The 16,398-nt window shown below is 39.8% G+C and overlaps 5 protein-coding genes across 6 annotated transcripts; 1 reads left to right on the forward strand and 4 right to left on the reverse strand.

Annotated features, from left to right (window-relative positions):
- Nucleotides 1-75: 75 nt before the first annotated feature.
- Nucleotides 76-700, reverse strand: EAE97_008373 (uncharacterized protein; the record flags this gene model as incomplete). The annotated part of the gene is made up of 2 exons (XM_038878887.1): nucleotides 76-428; nucleotides 484-700. The coding sequence occupies 2 exons, from the start codon at nucleotides 698-700 to the stop codon at nucleotides 76-78; spliced, it is 570 nt and encodes a 189-aa protein (XP_038729969.1).
- Nucleotides 701-6,100: 5,400 nt separating this feature from the next.
- On the reverse strand, nucleotides 6,101-9,126 carry EAE97_008374 (uncharacterized protein). Its single transcript, XM_038878888.1, has 5 exons — nucleotides 8,965-9,126; nucleotides 8,323-8,905; nucleotides 7,806-8,263; nucleotides 6,656-7,658; nucleotides 6,101-6,601 (listed from the first exon to the last, which is right to left on the reverse strand). Exons 1-5 carry the CDS (start codon nucleotides 9,030-9,032, stop codon nucleotides 6,518-6,520), a joined length of 2,196 nt encoding a protein of 731 aa, XP_038729970.1. The 5' UTR covers nucleotides 9,033-9,126; the 3' UTR covers nucleotides 6,101-6,517.
- A 1,082-nt stretch (nucleotides 9,127-10,208) lies between these two features.
- EAE97_008375 (uncharacterized protein) lies at nucleotides 10,209-11,863 on the forward strand (the record flags this gene model as incomplete). 2 transcript variants are annotated; one of them, XM_038878890.1, is made up of 4 exons in its annotated part: nucleotides 10,209-11,053; nucleotides 11,132-11,311; nucleotides 11,405-11,579; nucleotides 11,759-11,863. In XM_038878890.1, the coding sequence occupies exons 1-4, from the start codon at nucleotides 10,694-10,696 to the stop codon at nucleotides 11,761-11,763; spliced, it is 720 nt and encodes a 239-aa protein (XP_038729972.1). In that variant the 5' UTR covers nucleotides 10,209-10,693. The 2 variants fall into 2 exon arrangements, with proteins under 2 accessions (XP_038729972.1, XP_038729971.1); XM_038878889.1 differs by lacking the exon at nucleotides 11,759-11,863 and having other exon boundaries at nucleotides 11,405-11,758.
- A 269-nt stretch (nucleotides 11,864-12,132) lies between these two features.
- EAE97_008376 (uncharacterized protein) lies at nucleotides 12,133-13,608 on the reverse strand (the record flags this gene model as incomplete). The annotated part of the gene is made up of 1 exon (XM_038878891.1): nucleotides 12,133-13,608. One exon carries the CDS (start codon nucleotides 13,606-13,608, stop codon nucleotides 12,133-12,135), a length of 1,476 nt encoding a protein of 491 aa, XP_038729973.1.
- A 534-nt stretch (nucleotides 13,609-14,142) lies between these two features.
- EAE97_008377 (uncharacterized protein) lies at nucleotides 14,143-15,896 on the reverse strand (the record flags this gene model as incomplete). Its single annotated transcript, XM_038878892.1, has 3 exons — nucleotides 14,143-15,096; nucleotides 15,230-15,696; nucleotides 15,740-15,896. The coding sequence occupies 2 exons, from the start codon at nucleotides 15,894-15,896 to the stop codon at nucleotides 15,518-15,520; spliced, it is 336 nt and encodes a 111-aa protein (XP_038729974.1). The 3' UTR covers nucleotides 14,143-15,096; nucleotides 15,230-15,517.
- Nucleotides 15,897-16,398: the final 502 nt, after the last annotated feature.

The following is a 16,398-nucleotide window of genomic DNA, read 5'->3' on the forward strand; positions in this document are numbered from 1 at the left end:
AAAACAAAATATTCACAACTTCATGCTCCACGTCCTCCACCTTTCTCCTCCTTAATCTTCCACTCCACTCTTGATCTAAGCGTACTCCCAAGCGGAGGGTCCTTCACCGGTGTATGGGACAGTAGCAACAGCGATGCCGGTGCAGTTTTCAGTACCAGATCCACCAGGAGTAAGCAAGACAGCATAAACACCGTCACCCTCGCGGCAAGCAATAAATCCGTAGTCAGGGAAAGACAAAGATCCGAGGGAGCCGTTCTCTCCAGCGGTGTAAGTCCATCCAGAGGCGACTCCACCGTGGGTGTCGGCGGAGTGTGGTTGGGTGTAGGATACGGAATAATCAGTTGCAATGTAAACTTGTTGACCTCCTGGAACTTCAGTGTTCAAACCGAGAGTGTTGCCATTAGAGACGAAGGTTGTAGAATTACCTTCTGTTAAATGGTTAATCATGGGCATTCATAAATCATGTCGTGGAATCAAACTTACTAGGGCAGGCTGAGCCGACGGATTCAGGGCAGTATGAAGAAGTTTCCTTTCCGATATAGAGACGACCTCCATTAGCGGTGATGGCTTGGTTTTGGAGATCAGTACCGGATCTGATGGAGATGAGGCCGAAAGCATCGCTTGCAGCACGTGCCGAAACGATGGGGGTTGCAGCAGCAGAGCTGGCGAGGAGGGTAGCGATGAAAGTCTTGGAGAACATATTGATTATTGTTTAAGTTGGTATGGATTACTGTAAAATTGTAAAGTGATGTTTGGATGATTGATTGTTTGATGTAAAGATGTGATGTGTTGATGATGGATTCCTATCGAGGACTTCTTCGACATTTATATATTCAGATCTCTCCCAATTCTCTCCTTTCATTCCATGAGAATCCATCGTTCAGCCATGACTTCATCCTTAATCGCCAACACACACTAAGATTGCCCGCAGCCCATTAAATCTGGAGAAAGTATGGATACTTTCTCGCACTTTCTCCAATTTGATTGGTGCGGAAGATTGCATCAACAATTCTCCTTTCTCCTTTCCTCACGATTCCGCAATGAGGCTTGAACAACTTCAACATGACTCCATAAATTGTTCGTATTGAAGACTTGGCATGGCTGTTGATATACATCATCGAAATCAGAAACTAAGTTGCAACCCTAATTTAAGGTGGATTTCTCCATAAAATTGCAGGCAATGAATGGACGAAAAAGGGGTTTAAACTTTACCCTTCAATCTCGGTCAGACGGCATTTTCATGCCCTATTAATAAAGTTTAATCCTTAGTATGTTTCCAGAAATATGGTAGAATAAAATGGATAAGCTCCAGAAAAGATGAATATGATAATTACCATATTCTTTTCACACAGCCACTTCTACATGAACAAGGTTAAAGCTCCGAGCTCTGCTGAAGAAAGTTGACAAATGCCAAGCACAAATTATCAGATGCCGAAAGCCTGAGTATTGCTTGTGCTCAGCGCTTCGGGGGACCAAAGCATTAATTTTGACTGCCGATCAGTGACGACGATCGTCACTATTTGTTCGTATTCCGAAAATAGATCTCGGGTTGTATTATTCCATCATAAAATCATAATTCAATTGATGACATGTAATTCGTGATCTAGCTATGCACAAAGGGTGCAAGGGTACGCACAAGTACTGCTGATAATAAGGGAAAGTGGCAGCGAGCACTGATAGAACTTTAGAAGAATCAATTCAGAGGGTCCATAATTTTTTGACTTTTCGACGGTCCCGAAAAGTTGACAAGGTGGCTTGTTCATCGATCATGACCGCATTCTCATGTTTGCTAGAAGCGAGCTCAACAAGCGCTTTGGACATTGGATGAGACAAGAGAACTACGACTTGCATGTAGAAAGCGAAGAATCAGGAGATTCTCGTATTTCTCAATTCGAATCAAATATTTGACAAAGAATGTCTCTCGTGTTGTGTTTTTTAGTACTAATTCAATATCATCCGCGTCGGTGACTCGGTGTAACTGCAAAGTCACTGACGCAGGTGCAAGGGGATCAAAATTTTAAGTAACGAACTGTTCCTTATCGAGGGAACTTGATAATTATATCTAGGATCGTAACACTCGAGATTTTCCTTGTATCAGTCTTCCGAGTTGTATCAAAGAGTTACAGCCTGACGTTTCCGATGAGAAATGAACGATGTGTTGGCTAAATCCCGTATTTACTCCTCTCGAACACCGGGGCTCGATCACTGGATCTGGAGGACAATACTTTGATTTTGATACGCAAACGAAAAATCCAGAATATTGCACGATGGGTCGAGAAGATAGCCATAGGAAGTTAAAGCAAGAGCAACAGCGGTCATTCCGTCTTCAAAGATCATGCTTTCGTTGATCACGAGTCTAGAAAGGCTTCATTCCTGCTATCTTACGGTATCATCTCGGGCATGGAAATAAATTTTAATCATTCCAGCAGCTGTTTCTTCAAAAGATTGTGTCGGGACATCGATTATGTGATCAAAGAGGGCATTATATTAGCTAGCGTTGCGCTAGCTCTTTTCTATATTAAGTACTAGCTTCCTATAGATAATAATGATCAAGAACAACATAATTACTATAGAACTAAGTACTTACACTTATTAACCAAGTTGATACCAACAGATTGTGATCTTCATTGAACCAGCGACTTCAATAACTCATTATCGACGATTCGTCTTTTGTCCAGAGCTCCCATGCTCGATTATTTTTCGCTACTTCTGCCGAGCTTTCACCCAATATTCCTTGTGCTTGACACATCAACATTGTCTACGCTTGGTACCTAGCCCTTTTTCACAAAACTTCCAAATGACAGCTCACCGACTTTCGTATATGCGCTGTTTTTCGATAATGGATCTTGTCTCTCAAAGGCTTATTGAACAAGCAGTACTCCCAACAATAGGAGGCTTCTGCTCCTCGCTGTTAACGGGAGCTCGTGAATCTCTTTTCCCAAGTTCTACAGTCAGGCTGACTGGCAACAGCAGAGTTACAAGATACAGAGCATTTCATCACGAAACAATACAGCTCAAAAGACAACATCCTCCTGTCGAAGCGGCAGCAGACCTTCTCTCCCAGAGCAAAGTAAGTGTTGATATCAACTTAATTGATAAGTGTAAGTATTTAGTTTTATATTGGTTGTATTATTCTTAATCATTGTTATCTATAGGAAGCTAGTACTTAATATAGGGAAGAGCTAGTGCGACGCTAGCTAATACAATACCCTCTTTGATCACATAATCGATGTCCCGACAGGTCTCCTGCCTTTCGTATTGGGTGATAATCCCAGCTCGAAGAGCAGACGGGGGAATTAGAAGCACAACAAGTAAGTACTCCTAGAAAAGATAACATAACGCCTTCTATACCTGGCTTCGAACTTCGTTGCTTGTGAAACTCATACAGAAAGCCGATGATAGAAGGAATAACACTTGAAACCAGAAGTACGATGGTTGAATGAATAAGTATTGTAAAACACACCAAAAAGCGACTATGCTTTTCCCTATATACAAAAGCTCTAATCAATAAAAATATCATACTCTTTTAAAATTAATATAATGAACTCTAATATACCAAAATATTATAAAAAAATATCTGAATATATTTAGTTATATTAAAATCTTATATATATCTCATTTACTACAATTATTATTTTGTAATATTTTCTTATAAATTTTAATAATTCTTTTAAATAATCCTCTGGAATTGTTTCCTATATTTCTCTTCTATTTTAATAAATTCGAATATTATATTTTTTTAATATATTCATTTTAAAGAAAATATAAAAAACAAGCTTTCTCATAATAATTCCTGAAGATATTTTCTAAAATTAATTTGAAATAGATTTTTAAAAGTAATATTAAAATAGACTAAATCTATTTATTTTGATATCCCAATTATATATGAGGCCAATTAGCGTTTTTCACAACTTACTCATTCAACCATCGTACACTGCCAATTGTCAACCCAGCAATTGTAGCACCATTCAGTGTGGAGCTAGGACCACTTCCCCAATCAGTACCTGGTCCAATTGGAACTGATGTTGGCGTTGAGTTTAACGTTGCGGTTGGCAATGCAGATCAGAATACTGCACTAGCCAGGGACTATGGAACTTCATGTTTGTTGGTATAAGCCAGCACATGCACCTGTGGCATATGGGTCCTGCGTATATGTTAGTTAACTGACCGTTTTGACTTCATAAACATTGGAACTTATAATGATTTGGAAATTATAGTGAAAATAAGCTTATTTAATTGGCCACCGTGGATTGCCTCTTTGCGGCTTTGCCCACAAGATACAGTACTAGGCCACTTATATCCGCCCCCCCGCTTATTTTATGGTATCACATATTACACCACCCTTTTTCAATATTAAATACTAAATCAATTAAGAAGCATAAAATTATTAAATTTGAACAAATGAATAATACATTCTTATATTATTGATATATATAAAAAGAATTCTATTATTGATTTTTAATCTATCAATATTTAGTATACCAGTTATTTGCTACAATACAAGCCTTAATTCTAAAAAATATATTAGTTTCTAAATTATTAAATAATTTTTCATTTAATGTATTCCAAGTTACTTGTAAATAACTTTTTAGCTTTTAATAAGTATATTCTGATTTGCTTTTATTAATAGTGATATTAGGAAATATCTTATATATTCTTATCTTTAGAACCCACCATATATTTTTTATAGAATTAAAATCAAGAAAATAAAAAGATCAATCCTTCAATAAAGAGATCTCCTTCTTTTGAAACCAATCTTGTATCTTATAGGTATAATGAATAAAAGTATTATTCTGTATAAATTTATACCCTGGATTAAGCTTTTCGAAAATAGAGTTTATTTCAATTTCAAGAATCTTAAGATAAGATTTAGCATTATATCTATATTTTATATTTTCAAAATCCCTATTTATTATATATAAATTACTTCTCTCAATATCCCAAAAGTTTTTTTAGTATGTAATCTTTATATTCTTATTTGTATTATATATTTCGATCATTTTTGAATCCCATTTCTGAAAACTAATATAAAAATACTATTCTAATCTTTTTCTTTTTCCCTACTCTATAAAACATTTATTTGATTATATAATTAGGCCCCATTCTTCACTTATCAACCCTCTATAAGCTAGGCATTATTTAAGCTATTTAATAATATATATTGATATAAACTCTAATCTTTTCTTATATCTCCAATTGATTATACCATATTTGATCAAAATCCTTTTAATAATTCTAATATTATAATCAAACCTAATCTCTTGAATAATCTATTTATATATAATTTTCGAAAACAATTATATATATTATAATAATATTCGTTTGTTTTGTTCAATATATAATTTAGATTAATTGATATATAATAGGTATATACCATTATTATATATTAAATCTTATAAAAGAATATATTATATAATTTTATAAGAAAGTTTGAGACTCTTTGCAATTCGATAGGAATTAAAGCTTTTTTTTGTCTTGCTAATTATTTTACTATATATATATAAAGTAAGATATTTATAAGGATCATTTTGTATATCTTCAATATATTGTATATTATAAATTGAAAGTATAATTAAAATAATAAAATGTAATTGTGGGAGTATAACGCATGAAAAAACGCGTTTTGTGGAGTTTCGGCTAATAGAAGTGCACGGTGACTGTATGCTAGAATTGAAAATCTACCAAACGCAACTGCGAACAAGATGGTAATGGATTGACTCCAAATAAATTCGAATTTCTAAACATTTGAGTTGAATTTTGAAAAGATATGAGAAGCTCTATCTGCTCATTCGCTTCTTTCGTGGTTTCCTTAAGGTAAGGCAGTCGTTGCAGCGTATCTTCTTGCCTGAGTAAACTCAATCTGTTCCTAATTCAAGATATCTTTGTGTGTTTTCCCATCTTACATAGAGGTGGGACTTGGGTGATTTGCGAACGAAATGAATAATGACGCACTCATTCGCAGAATTCGCTGAACACTATCAAGGATTATTAATTCTAGAGCCAGTTAGACTCCTTGAATTAAGTAAAAAGCCTGAAAATATATGTACTTCGCAGAAATACCAGGCATATGTTTACCACAACCCTATTCCACGATGAGCTTGAATCACCAATAGTTGCTTGCGTTCAGTAAATTTTGCCAATCAGTACTCCAGTTAAAGTTTGAATTTTACAGCCAGAGAGCCCACTTCGGGTTCAAAGAGTGTGATCGACGATGCGACTGATGCTTATTTCGAGTGGCGTCTACCTTGGTATGCAAGCCATAAGCCATCAAACACAGCAGAAACGAAGCAGTAATCGAGTGTCAGACTATCATTCGCATCGAATCCAAAGCCAGATATATGAAAGGTTTGAGAGTATGTTATTGAGCCTCTTTGGCTACCCAATCCCGATTTCGAGACTCCCATTGATAATTATCTTGGTTTTTTTGATCCGCAATATTTTGACGAACATTCTCTATTGGCTTTATCTTACATCTTCACTGGTTCTCCAAGCACAAGTCCCAATGCCGCTTCAAATTCTACCAAATTGATGTATCTTGAGGGTGATCGTAATTGAACGCCCAACCCATCGCATCTCCAAAATTGTACTGAGCATCTGTCATCTATAAAGTTCATCAGTAACTACACTGCAGTTTTTTTTAACCGGCTGAACTTACCATAAAATCCCAATCTGCCATCAACTCAGTCGGAGTGGCTAGGGACATCTTACTCAAACTCTCCGTCTCATTCAATCCATGAGTTGCCATTTTTTCAAGTACTTCTGCACATTCATCCAGAGCCTTTTCAGCAACGCTTACTATTGATGCTGCGAGTTTTTCTCCAACCTGACTGTGTCGGAGAGCATCGATATGTGCAATTGCCAAGCAGATGAACAGGTACCCTTTCACATTAACCTCCCCAGCTTCAATACATCTCATATTCCAAGTTTTGGCGCGTTGTAAAGCGTCAAGAAGATCCGGGCGTAGAGAGATAGGTCCTAGACTTGTCTCTTCTTGAAGCTGGGTCTTGATTTCCGTAGCAATTACGAACCCGGCTTGTGTCGCCACGGTACGAAGTAATCCTGAGCCACATATTGTAAGTCGGGAAAGACATCGTTGACTATCTTCGATAAATTCTTCGTGTGCTTGTGATTCTTTGTCTAACTTGATTGAATGCACCATGTGCCAAATTTTAAGTGAAGTCTCCAAAACTACCTTCCTAGAAGACGTATACGTAGGAGATTGCAAAGCCGATACGAAAAATGGAATATGGAGGAATGAGAGGTATCGTAGCATTATGATATTCAGCATGTCTATTCCAAATTGAGGGGGTAGAGGCCCATTGGTTGAATTAAACTCTTGAACATCCTGACACAAGGCTTTGTAGGAAGATCTCAGCTCTGTGTCAAGCCTGGTAGCTTCTTCAAATGTATTGACTGCGCTGCAATCGTTCAATGACTTTGCGATGGCCAGTCGAACCGGAAAGGTCTTGCCAAGTATGATTGCGAGAGAAGTCTGACTAAATTCATTCTCTGGCCGAGGTAGAGCATCAGTGCTCAGAAGTTCGTCGTCGTTGAAGTTTGCAGGAGACTCAGTGTCCCAGTCGGTAAGAGACATGAGCGGAGGTCCACCAGAATCCATACTAGATTGCAACATCAACTCTAATATCGTATTCCATAATCTTCATCGCATCTCAGCAGCAAAAATGGTCTTCTTTGGAAGATGAGTGGGATCTTTATGCAGTCTCATGTGTACCGCACTTCTAAACAAAGAGCCTGCCGAAGTCCAAATCAATCTCCCACCAATGTTAATTATTTCTCGAGCAAACAAAAGTAAAATTTCGGTTTGGAGTGATTTTATAGTCAATCTTGACTTGAATTCTGGTTCTGAAATCCATGTCTGCGCCTCATAGACCCATCGAACTGCTGAAGCACGAAGGGAAAATTGATCATCGAATGTAGCAGAACCAATAGCAAATATCAATTTGAGCTGAACCAAGAACTCTGTATCGGGGTTTCCATTCGATGTCCATATTGCTTCATAATTATTTTTGAAGGTAGGAATATGCAAAACCCTGTGGATAGTTTCAATTGTCCGAAGATAACAATCAACTAGTATGTCAGCATTTTCTTTTGAAGGTAAATCAGGCCAGGTTGGTGGCGTGGGCCATAAAGGTGCTCGCCGGGTTTTCACAAGCTTTCCAAGAGTTTTGCATTTATGTAGACCAATGGCGGCCTTCGTTCCTTCTTTTATATGCGGCTCAATTATTTCAAAGAGGCCGTGGTACTGTTGATTGTTATTCAATAAATTGATGGTAATCTAACTTGACTATTGAGTTGTCTTACCCCAGTCACACCATTTATCCAATGACTCTGGCCTAACAGTCTGGTTTTATGTAGAACGCCATAAGTTACAATCGCAGGATGATCTTGGCCAAATGGTCGACATTCTTTGTGTATGTGAAAGCTTCCAGTCAGTGAAGTTTTTGTCTCGATGTTAGAAACTACAGACGTTCCAGAGGGAGAGAGGGCAGGAGACGGAACGGATGATTTGGTAGCAAGCGAAAGCTGGTCTTCGGTCCTTTTCCTCATGAAGTCAAGATCACTAGTTGTATCTGAGATTGGTGCAATGAAACGATTCGTTGGTGATAATGTGATTGAATCATTTGATGTTGGTGGTGCCGGATACATTGGAACCCCAAGTGTTGAGGCTCTTTCTCTTCCCGAAGCTGGCTCATTGGACATGTCATAATTCTGTTTACCGCTTGGATTCCGTCGATTTTCGTCATGTTGAGCACGGGAAGACCTAGGAAATTTTTCATATGCACAGTTTGATGTGGTTCTCGATCTCACACAATTGCTACATGGAAGCATTCGATTGCATTTGATTTTGCGTCTCCTACAAAAGGAGCACGAACTACAATCCTTTCTATATCAGTTCGGAAATTTAACCACAAACGAGAAAGTCTGTGGGGGACTTTAACATACACGGCTGGTCTTCTCTTTCGACGTTCTTGCTCTGGTTCCGGTTCTAAGTCGGGTTCGAGATCCGACATGACAACAGATATTCACCACTGAGCCCAGGATATTAATTCATTTATTTATTATCGACAAAAGGAATCCATCAAGAATTATCATGCTTGTGAAAGAATATAAGGAACTTCAAGGAAAGGGGAGCGGGAAATTCATCTCATACTTCAATTCTCAACTGCACTAAAGGTCTTGAATTGTTCGCCATTCTCCGAGAAAGATGGGATTTCAATTGGCTGACTATCTCCGCTCACGTGATAACGATATGCATATTTCCGTCGACCCTTCATCATCTATCAAGATGATGACTCTGTTGTCTATCATCCCGGATGAGGTTTGTATTTGTACCGAATTACTTTACATCCGGCTCCAGCTCCTTCAAGACAATCTTGAAGAATTCAACAATGAAGGCTTCCAATGACACTTGGACCATGAACGGTCACTGTTTCAACTTTGTATTGTCGATCTCAATCTCGGTACTTGATTTGGGTAGGTTAAGCATATTGTGACGACTACCTACTGTACCTTGTGTACTTAAAGAATGCCGGTACCTACGGAGTATGAGTTACAAATATATGAGAAGACTAGTTTTGGTCCCTCTCTAATTGAACTTCAGTTGTTTGTCATTCCCCTAGGAAATTCAATTCTTCTCAAACACAGTCGGTGGATCAATGGATCAGAGCTTCCCAACATCTGGGGCATTTTAAAATTGATCCGCCCCAAATAGAGTGAGCACATAAAAAGCGTCAGAGAAAAACATCGTTTTATTACTAGATATCTAGTTGGGCGTTTACTTCGGTCTTCACAACCTTCAACAGCAGTTTTCTGTGCCAATAAATGTTCACATGAGATTTCAAAGTGGTTATGAATTGCTCCAAAATTCTATCCAGCCGTTGAGCCGGGGCCTCTTCCCAGAATTGTTTGAAATCACATTATGAGGGAATATTTGCAGCAATAACCACATGCCCAGTAATTCCTGAGTCCCGTCAACTTCATATTGTTTAGTCAATCAGGGCGACCCATCAACTCCACAATTCTTCATCTCTGTATTCCTAGCTAGGTAGTGGTCAATTTTGGAACGTTTAAATGTTGCCAGCTTACCGTTTTTGGCCAAGTTTCGAGGGTAAAGGGTTCTAGAACCGACAAGATATCCTCCAGGATATCGTGATCTGGGGTACATGCTGTACGAGTTTAGCCAAAATTCGGTATTGCCATGTCCGATATCAGCCTCAATGCCTAGTCACCCGCTAGCACTACGTGGTGAAAGAGCACTCATAAATTGCTCTTTTATTAATTTGGATCGTCTGAACTGTAAGTTCCCTTTATGCGTTCCCCTCTTCTGTTCTACTGTTTTGGGTTCGCATAGTTCTTAGCCTGAAATCTTAAGACGGACTTGGCAATCTACATGAATACTTTATTCGGCTGTCAAAACAAACCCCGGAGCAGAGATGACATGATGGTTATATGATCATCATTATGTGTCAAAAAGCTGAATGTCATGGGTAATATAAATCGGCGGAAAGGAGGCAATTTTATTGCGAAGAATCAGAATGAGTTTCCTGGTCTTTAAATAGATCCATATTCGCACTTCACATTAGTCCTCGAATCTTCATCCAAAGTATCACCATCTGCTACATAACATCAACAGCGGCATTCTTTTAGCACTCTCACTCATCCAATCTTCAGCATGTTTTCAAGCACGACACTCAAAGCAGTATTCCTATCTCTCCTTGCCTACGCTTCAGCTCTGCCTTCTGAATTGGACACCCGCGCAGCATGCCCTGAAATTCACGTCTTTGGTGCTAGAGAGACCACGGCACCAGCAGGATTCGGAACCGCAGGTGTGGTTGTCGACCTCATCCGTGCTGCTCATCCTGGGGCAACTGCCGAAGCCATCAACTATCCCGCATGCGGCGGTCAATCTTCGTGTGGTGGGGTTAGCTATGGAAACAGTGTTGTTGCAGGAGTTGCTGCCGTCGCAGCTGCAGTGAATAAATATAATACAGATTGCCCAAGTACTAAGTTGGTATTGGTGGGGTATTCCCAGGTATATCACCTTTTCTTGCCGTGTCATTTCCTTGCCCATCATCCAAATCTAGAAATTTGACACTAATTTGTAAATTAGGGTGGTGAAATAATGGACGACGCGTTCTGTGGAGGTGGAGATGCGAATAACGGACTCACGAATACCGCAATTCCAATTCAAGCCAGTGCTATCAACATGATCAAGGCCGCAATTTTCATGGGTAACCCACGCTACATTTATGGACTTTCTTATGAAGTTGGTACCTGTAGAGCTCATGGAGTAAGTCTTTCAATCCATGCCTCCCATGTTGCTTATGTGACTACACTCATATCTTTTGAGTATTTGCGAATAATGGCTTAACAATTAATTTAGTTCGCACCTCGTCCCTCTGGTTTTTCTTGTCCCTCCGCTTCAAAGATAAAGTCTTACTGCGACGCCGCTGACCCGTACTGTTGTACTGGCTCTGATGCAAATACCCATCAAGGTTACGGTACCGAATATGGTCAACAAGCCTTAACATTCGTAAATGCACAACTCGCTTCATCTGGTACGTCCCCAACTACTACTCCATCTAGCCCCGGTACCACAACTACCATTACCTCCCCTGGATCCACTGGAGTCGCGCATTATGGACAATGTGGTGGAACTGGGTATACGGGTAGTACAACTTGTGCTAGCCCATATACGTGCACTTATGCAAATGCTTATTATTCGCAATGTCTCTAGGTTAATTTTTTCCCTACCTTTCTTTCTACATATCTTCTTTCATTGGATACGAAATGGAAATTCATGGCTCGATTGGAATGAATCGCAACGGTATTTCATTTGTGCTGTATCTCACAACCCGGACTGAAGTCCGACCTCGGACTTTATTTCATTCATTTGAGTTTCGATGATCGCATCGTTCCAAAGAGATTTAACAATTACGAGATTTCAAATCTCCAAAATCAAATTATTACATAGAAGTGTCTGATTGTTCCGGGCTCCTATATGTTGAACTTGGACAACATTCTGCACATTTGGGAACACTTCCCCGCTGCTCGCTCGCATCTTCCCGGTATATCCAGGCGATTACATGACCTTCGGTTACTACTCTTATATTACCCCCCTAATGAGTTTAATACTCCATCTCCAGCCTTCCTCCCAAAAACAACACACTCCAATAATGAACTGCCACCCAGCCTATTGTCCCCATGAATTCCTCCAGTGACTTCGCCTGCTGCCCAAATCCCACGAATGACGTCCCCTTCTGTAGTTAAAACCCTTGCTTGCTCATCAATTCTTACCCCTCCCATTGTGAAATGAACCGCCGGAGTGACATTTCCTACGTATATTACCGAATCAGGTTTTACCTCATTCAATTTCCAGTACCCAAAAGACTTTCTACCAAACTCATCCTCCAACCTCTTTGCTACGGTGTCTGCATACCTCTGCAAACCCCCAATGACATCTCCCCCGAAATTTTCTTCCGCAATAGTACATTTCCTCATCAAACCCTTCCACAAATAAAAGTCTACATGTGATTTAGCCTTCTCATATACCCCCTGATCAATCACAAGCTTCACATCCCACTGTCTTGGGTGTCCCTCACTCCTTAAAACTTCACCAACTTCCATTATTTTCCCAGTGATAACCTTTCTCGTCTCTGATTCATCTACAAATCTCCTCCCACCCATCAAAAGTACACCGCCCTCGCCTCTCAGCATTTCCGCTGCTAGAAATTTAGTCGGATTGTTGGTATCTTTCATATCCACAAATGCGGTAGGATGGATTTGCACTTTCTCCATATCGATAAGTCCAGCTCCAATATCCGAGAGAAGTTCTTGAGACCCGGAACGTGGTTCATTGGTGGAAGGAAATCCGGATAAATCAGGTCGATATCGTGCTAACATCCCATACGCATCGCCTGCAAATCCGCCAGTTGCGAAGATCAAAGGGCCTGTTAATATTTCGACTTTCGGTGTATTGTTTTCATTCTCACAAATACATTCCACACCTCTGACATCTTTATCGTTATCATCCTTAATCACTCTGATTACCCTGCATGAAGTCTTGAGATGAAACCTGTCGTTTCCTTTCAATTCTTCTAAAAGAGTGCCAACAATAGCCGCTCCAGGTGGCTTAGACTTTCCACCTCCTCTATGCGTCCTCGCAATACTGTGTCCCCCCAATTGAGCAATAACACTAAGATCCACGCCCTTACTACCCAACCACTCAACAGCTCCCTTGGACTCCTTACTTAGTAACCTAATCAAACGCTCCCTTTCCTTTCTCTCCCTTTCACCGCCACCAGTGCCCCGCAAAGCTTCCGCTGCTGACTTAATCGAATCATTATAAAACATCTCAACGCTATCCAAAATGGGAGGATTCGATGCAAGTTGAAACGATGTTCTTGCACCATTTATTCCAGAAGAGGCTTTTATACTATTTCCTCCTGTTCGATTTGCTTGTTCGAGAAGATAAACTTTAATATCAAGACTTTGTGAGAGAATTTGGGTCGAGGCAGCCAAACCAGCTAATCCGGATCCAATTACTATGGCCACTTTCTCACCACTTTGAGGATACCATTGGGCCATGCTGAAGCGAAACTGGTGGGAACTAGACAGTATGTATTTCAAAATAATGAAATTATGATTATGGGAAAGATAGTAGGGAGCGTATGAAATAAGTTCATAGGTAGTATAGAAGAGTCAATTCCCTTAGTGTAGATATTAACGTTGTAATGAGCAGCCTCGTATTGATGGGCTAGATATAAGACCACTTGTTTGTTCATGTCATACGATCTTTAACGCCTGTGAGATCAGGTGATTTATGCATATATCTGTCGAGGTGCACGAACCTATGTATGGAATTAGAAATGTAGGAAGGGGTATGACAACGAAAGTGATATTTTGATATTTGTTCCGATGGCAAGCAGCGTATGAAGCAGAGTGCACTTAAGCTTAATGACAGTATCTAAAAGGCCAATGCATGATCAAACAGTAGGTCCGACTAGCAGTTTTAATGTTTTGATGGCTGACGATTCAGGATACAATTCATTGAATATTTTTATGCATAAAACCGATGATGCTACAATTGAAACCCCCATCGGTACACTTGTGCCACTAGGAAGTACAAACATTTTCAAGCAACTGGATTTCAAGAATCGGTTGTTATGGACTCATCAAAGGGGAAAATAAGCAGACAGTTTCATTGTCAAGGTTGATGTTAGACGGGAAAATCTATTCATCATATATAGCATATCCATTCATATGACAATGGATCCCCGATACCTCCATCCTATATGCTTCCATAACCTGTTAATACCCTTTCCCCCAGACTCATCAACTATTTTTGATGAATCTTTAAAACGAGGTACCATCGTGGAGCCCGATGAGCTCAGGAAGTATACTGGGATTCAAACTCGCCAAGCCTACCAGCCATGTAGCAATCTAGCCGCTAAACATTTGTACATATCCAACACTGGAGAAGAAACCGACATCTAGCCAGAACAATTCATCCAGCAATCCCCCAAAATACATGAAGATACGATTTTTCTCAATCTTCATATTGGACATAAAAAAACACGCCGGATATCCATCATTGACGCCATTATTTCCACCAACCCAGAGCCCTAGAAACATGTTCGCACCCCGTTACCCATATAATATCGTGACAGCCGCTGAACGAAGAAGATTGATGTATGGCATATGGTCATGACCATCATGCCTTGAGATCGAAATGTGGAGGGAGGAAGGAGATGGTTGTGAGCGTTGGTTTTCACTTTGAAACAGTCGTGGCTTAGAGGAATTATTTGAAAGACATTTCGTTTTGTTCCTGATTATACATCTTAGACAGGAATGTTAGGTCCCGTCTTCTTCGTTGCCGTGTTGATCAATGCGGCTAGACCGATCATAACAATGACGGCCACGATGCAGATGAGAACAATTACGAGGGTCTGAAGCATTTTTGCGAGAATTTGCTTTTGTTACAAAATGGAATCGATGAAGCAAAATCGAGAAAGGTGGGTATAAATTGATTGTGGTGATGTGAGGATGTCGCGATCTTTTGAAAAGACTGTAGATCTAGATGGCTGTTAGCACATCCATATTCTTGTTATTTTCCAAAGCTTGGAGCTTTATCAATCACCCCGCGAAACAAACAGTTAGATGGGAATTGAGTCGCTAGCACATACTCGCGTACCCGATAATGACTTACCAACTAATATAAAACCTTCAAAGTGCGAAGTTTGAATTCAAATGTCTGCTATGAAATGGCTTAAATGAACGAGAGTGAGGGAAAAAGTGACCTTTGAATAGATTTGCGAAGATCTTCAAAGGGTGTCCACGGCTACTTATTGAACCTATCAACCACAAATAGTATTGACTTACTAGGTTTAGTTAATCCGATACGCGTAAATCCGACTCCAATACGAGGTTGTGGCTTGCTGTCAGTGTAAGGAGACCCAACTTTTCTTGAAGCTTTGTAGAAAAAGAGTTTGTTCGATTAGATACCGGTATGGCAATTGTGGACAATCTGTGTACCCCACAGGAGATGATATGGTACCTGGTCTAAGTGATGCAAAAGTTGAGAATGGTAGTGTCTTGTATTGTACAAAGTATTCAGAGAGGAAGATTCAAAATTCTCCTCGAAATGAATCGATTTCTGGCGTATGGGACTTTTACCTACGTGAGATCCTTTACGAACCAACCAACAAACATTACCAACTCATCATCCTAGACCCTGTGGCGATGTCAAAATTTTGACGAATTGGACGCGTTGATTTGTTAGACTCATCACATTTTTTCTCATTCTCTTCCACTTCCATCTGTTCTGGAGCAAGGTAGTTACTGTATGGCGTTAAAGCTATGGAAGCTACCGGCATAGTTTGTTTTTCTCACGGACAAGGGACTTGTTGGTAAACAAACAGAAACGAGTATACGAAAGTTTCTTTTTACTCTGTGTGAAAGTATTGTTGCCGGAATCCCCGGAAATTTAATGCAGATAAGTACGTATACACGCGGTATACTCGCACTTCGTACAAGCGGTTTAAATCTCAATGTTTGTTTCCGAAGTCCGAATCGCATATTCCTTTGCTTTTTACTTCAAAAAATCATCAAACACGAAACTTCAAGTGAGAAACGTGATGTCACTTTGAGACATTGGAGAAAGAGTTCAGAGCAGAGTGGAATCCTTGAACTGATCACTGCTGGCTGCTCTGCTCCATTTTCGGATTCCCAAGACGTCGAATCGATTGTCAATTTTAGGTATTCTTTGTATTCAATAAAAATCTACAGGAAAGTCTATCGCAGTAAGAATCTTGCCTTGTTTCTTGTCACTTTTGCTAAGGTCGTAATCCTAAGATTCATGGCATTGTGGTAGCGCCT

Source organism: Botrytis byssoidea (assembly GCF_014898295.1).
Source record: "Botrytis byssoidea strain MUCL 94 chromosome Unknown BBYS_018, whole genome shotgun sequence".
In the NCBI taxonomy this organism is placed as follows: Eukaryota; Fungi; Ascomycota; class Leotiomycetes; order Helotiales; family Sclerotiniaceae; genus Botrytis; species Botrytis byssoidea.

Excerpts from the sequence above, each read along its gene's own strand:
- EAE97_008374 (XM_038878888.1), bottom strand. The coding sequence starts at position 9,032 with ATGTCGGATCTCGAACCCGACTTAGAACCGGAACCAGAGCAAGAACGT. Across the intron at positions 8,906-8,964 it reads CGAAAGAGAAGACCAGCCGT|AAAGGATTGTAGTTCGTGCT; the intron begins GTATGTTAAAGT and ends GAACTGATATAG. Across the intron at positions 8,264-8,322 it reads GGATAAATGGTGTGACTGGG|TACCACGGCCTCTTTGAAAT; the intron begins GTAAGACAACTC and ends AACAATCAACAG.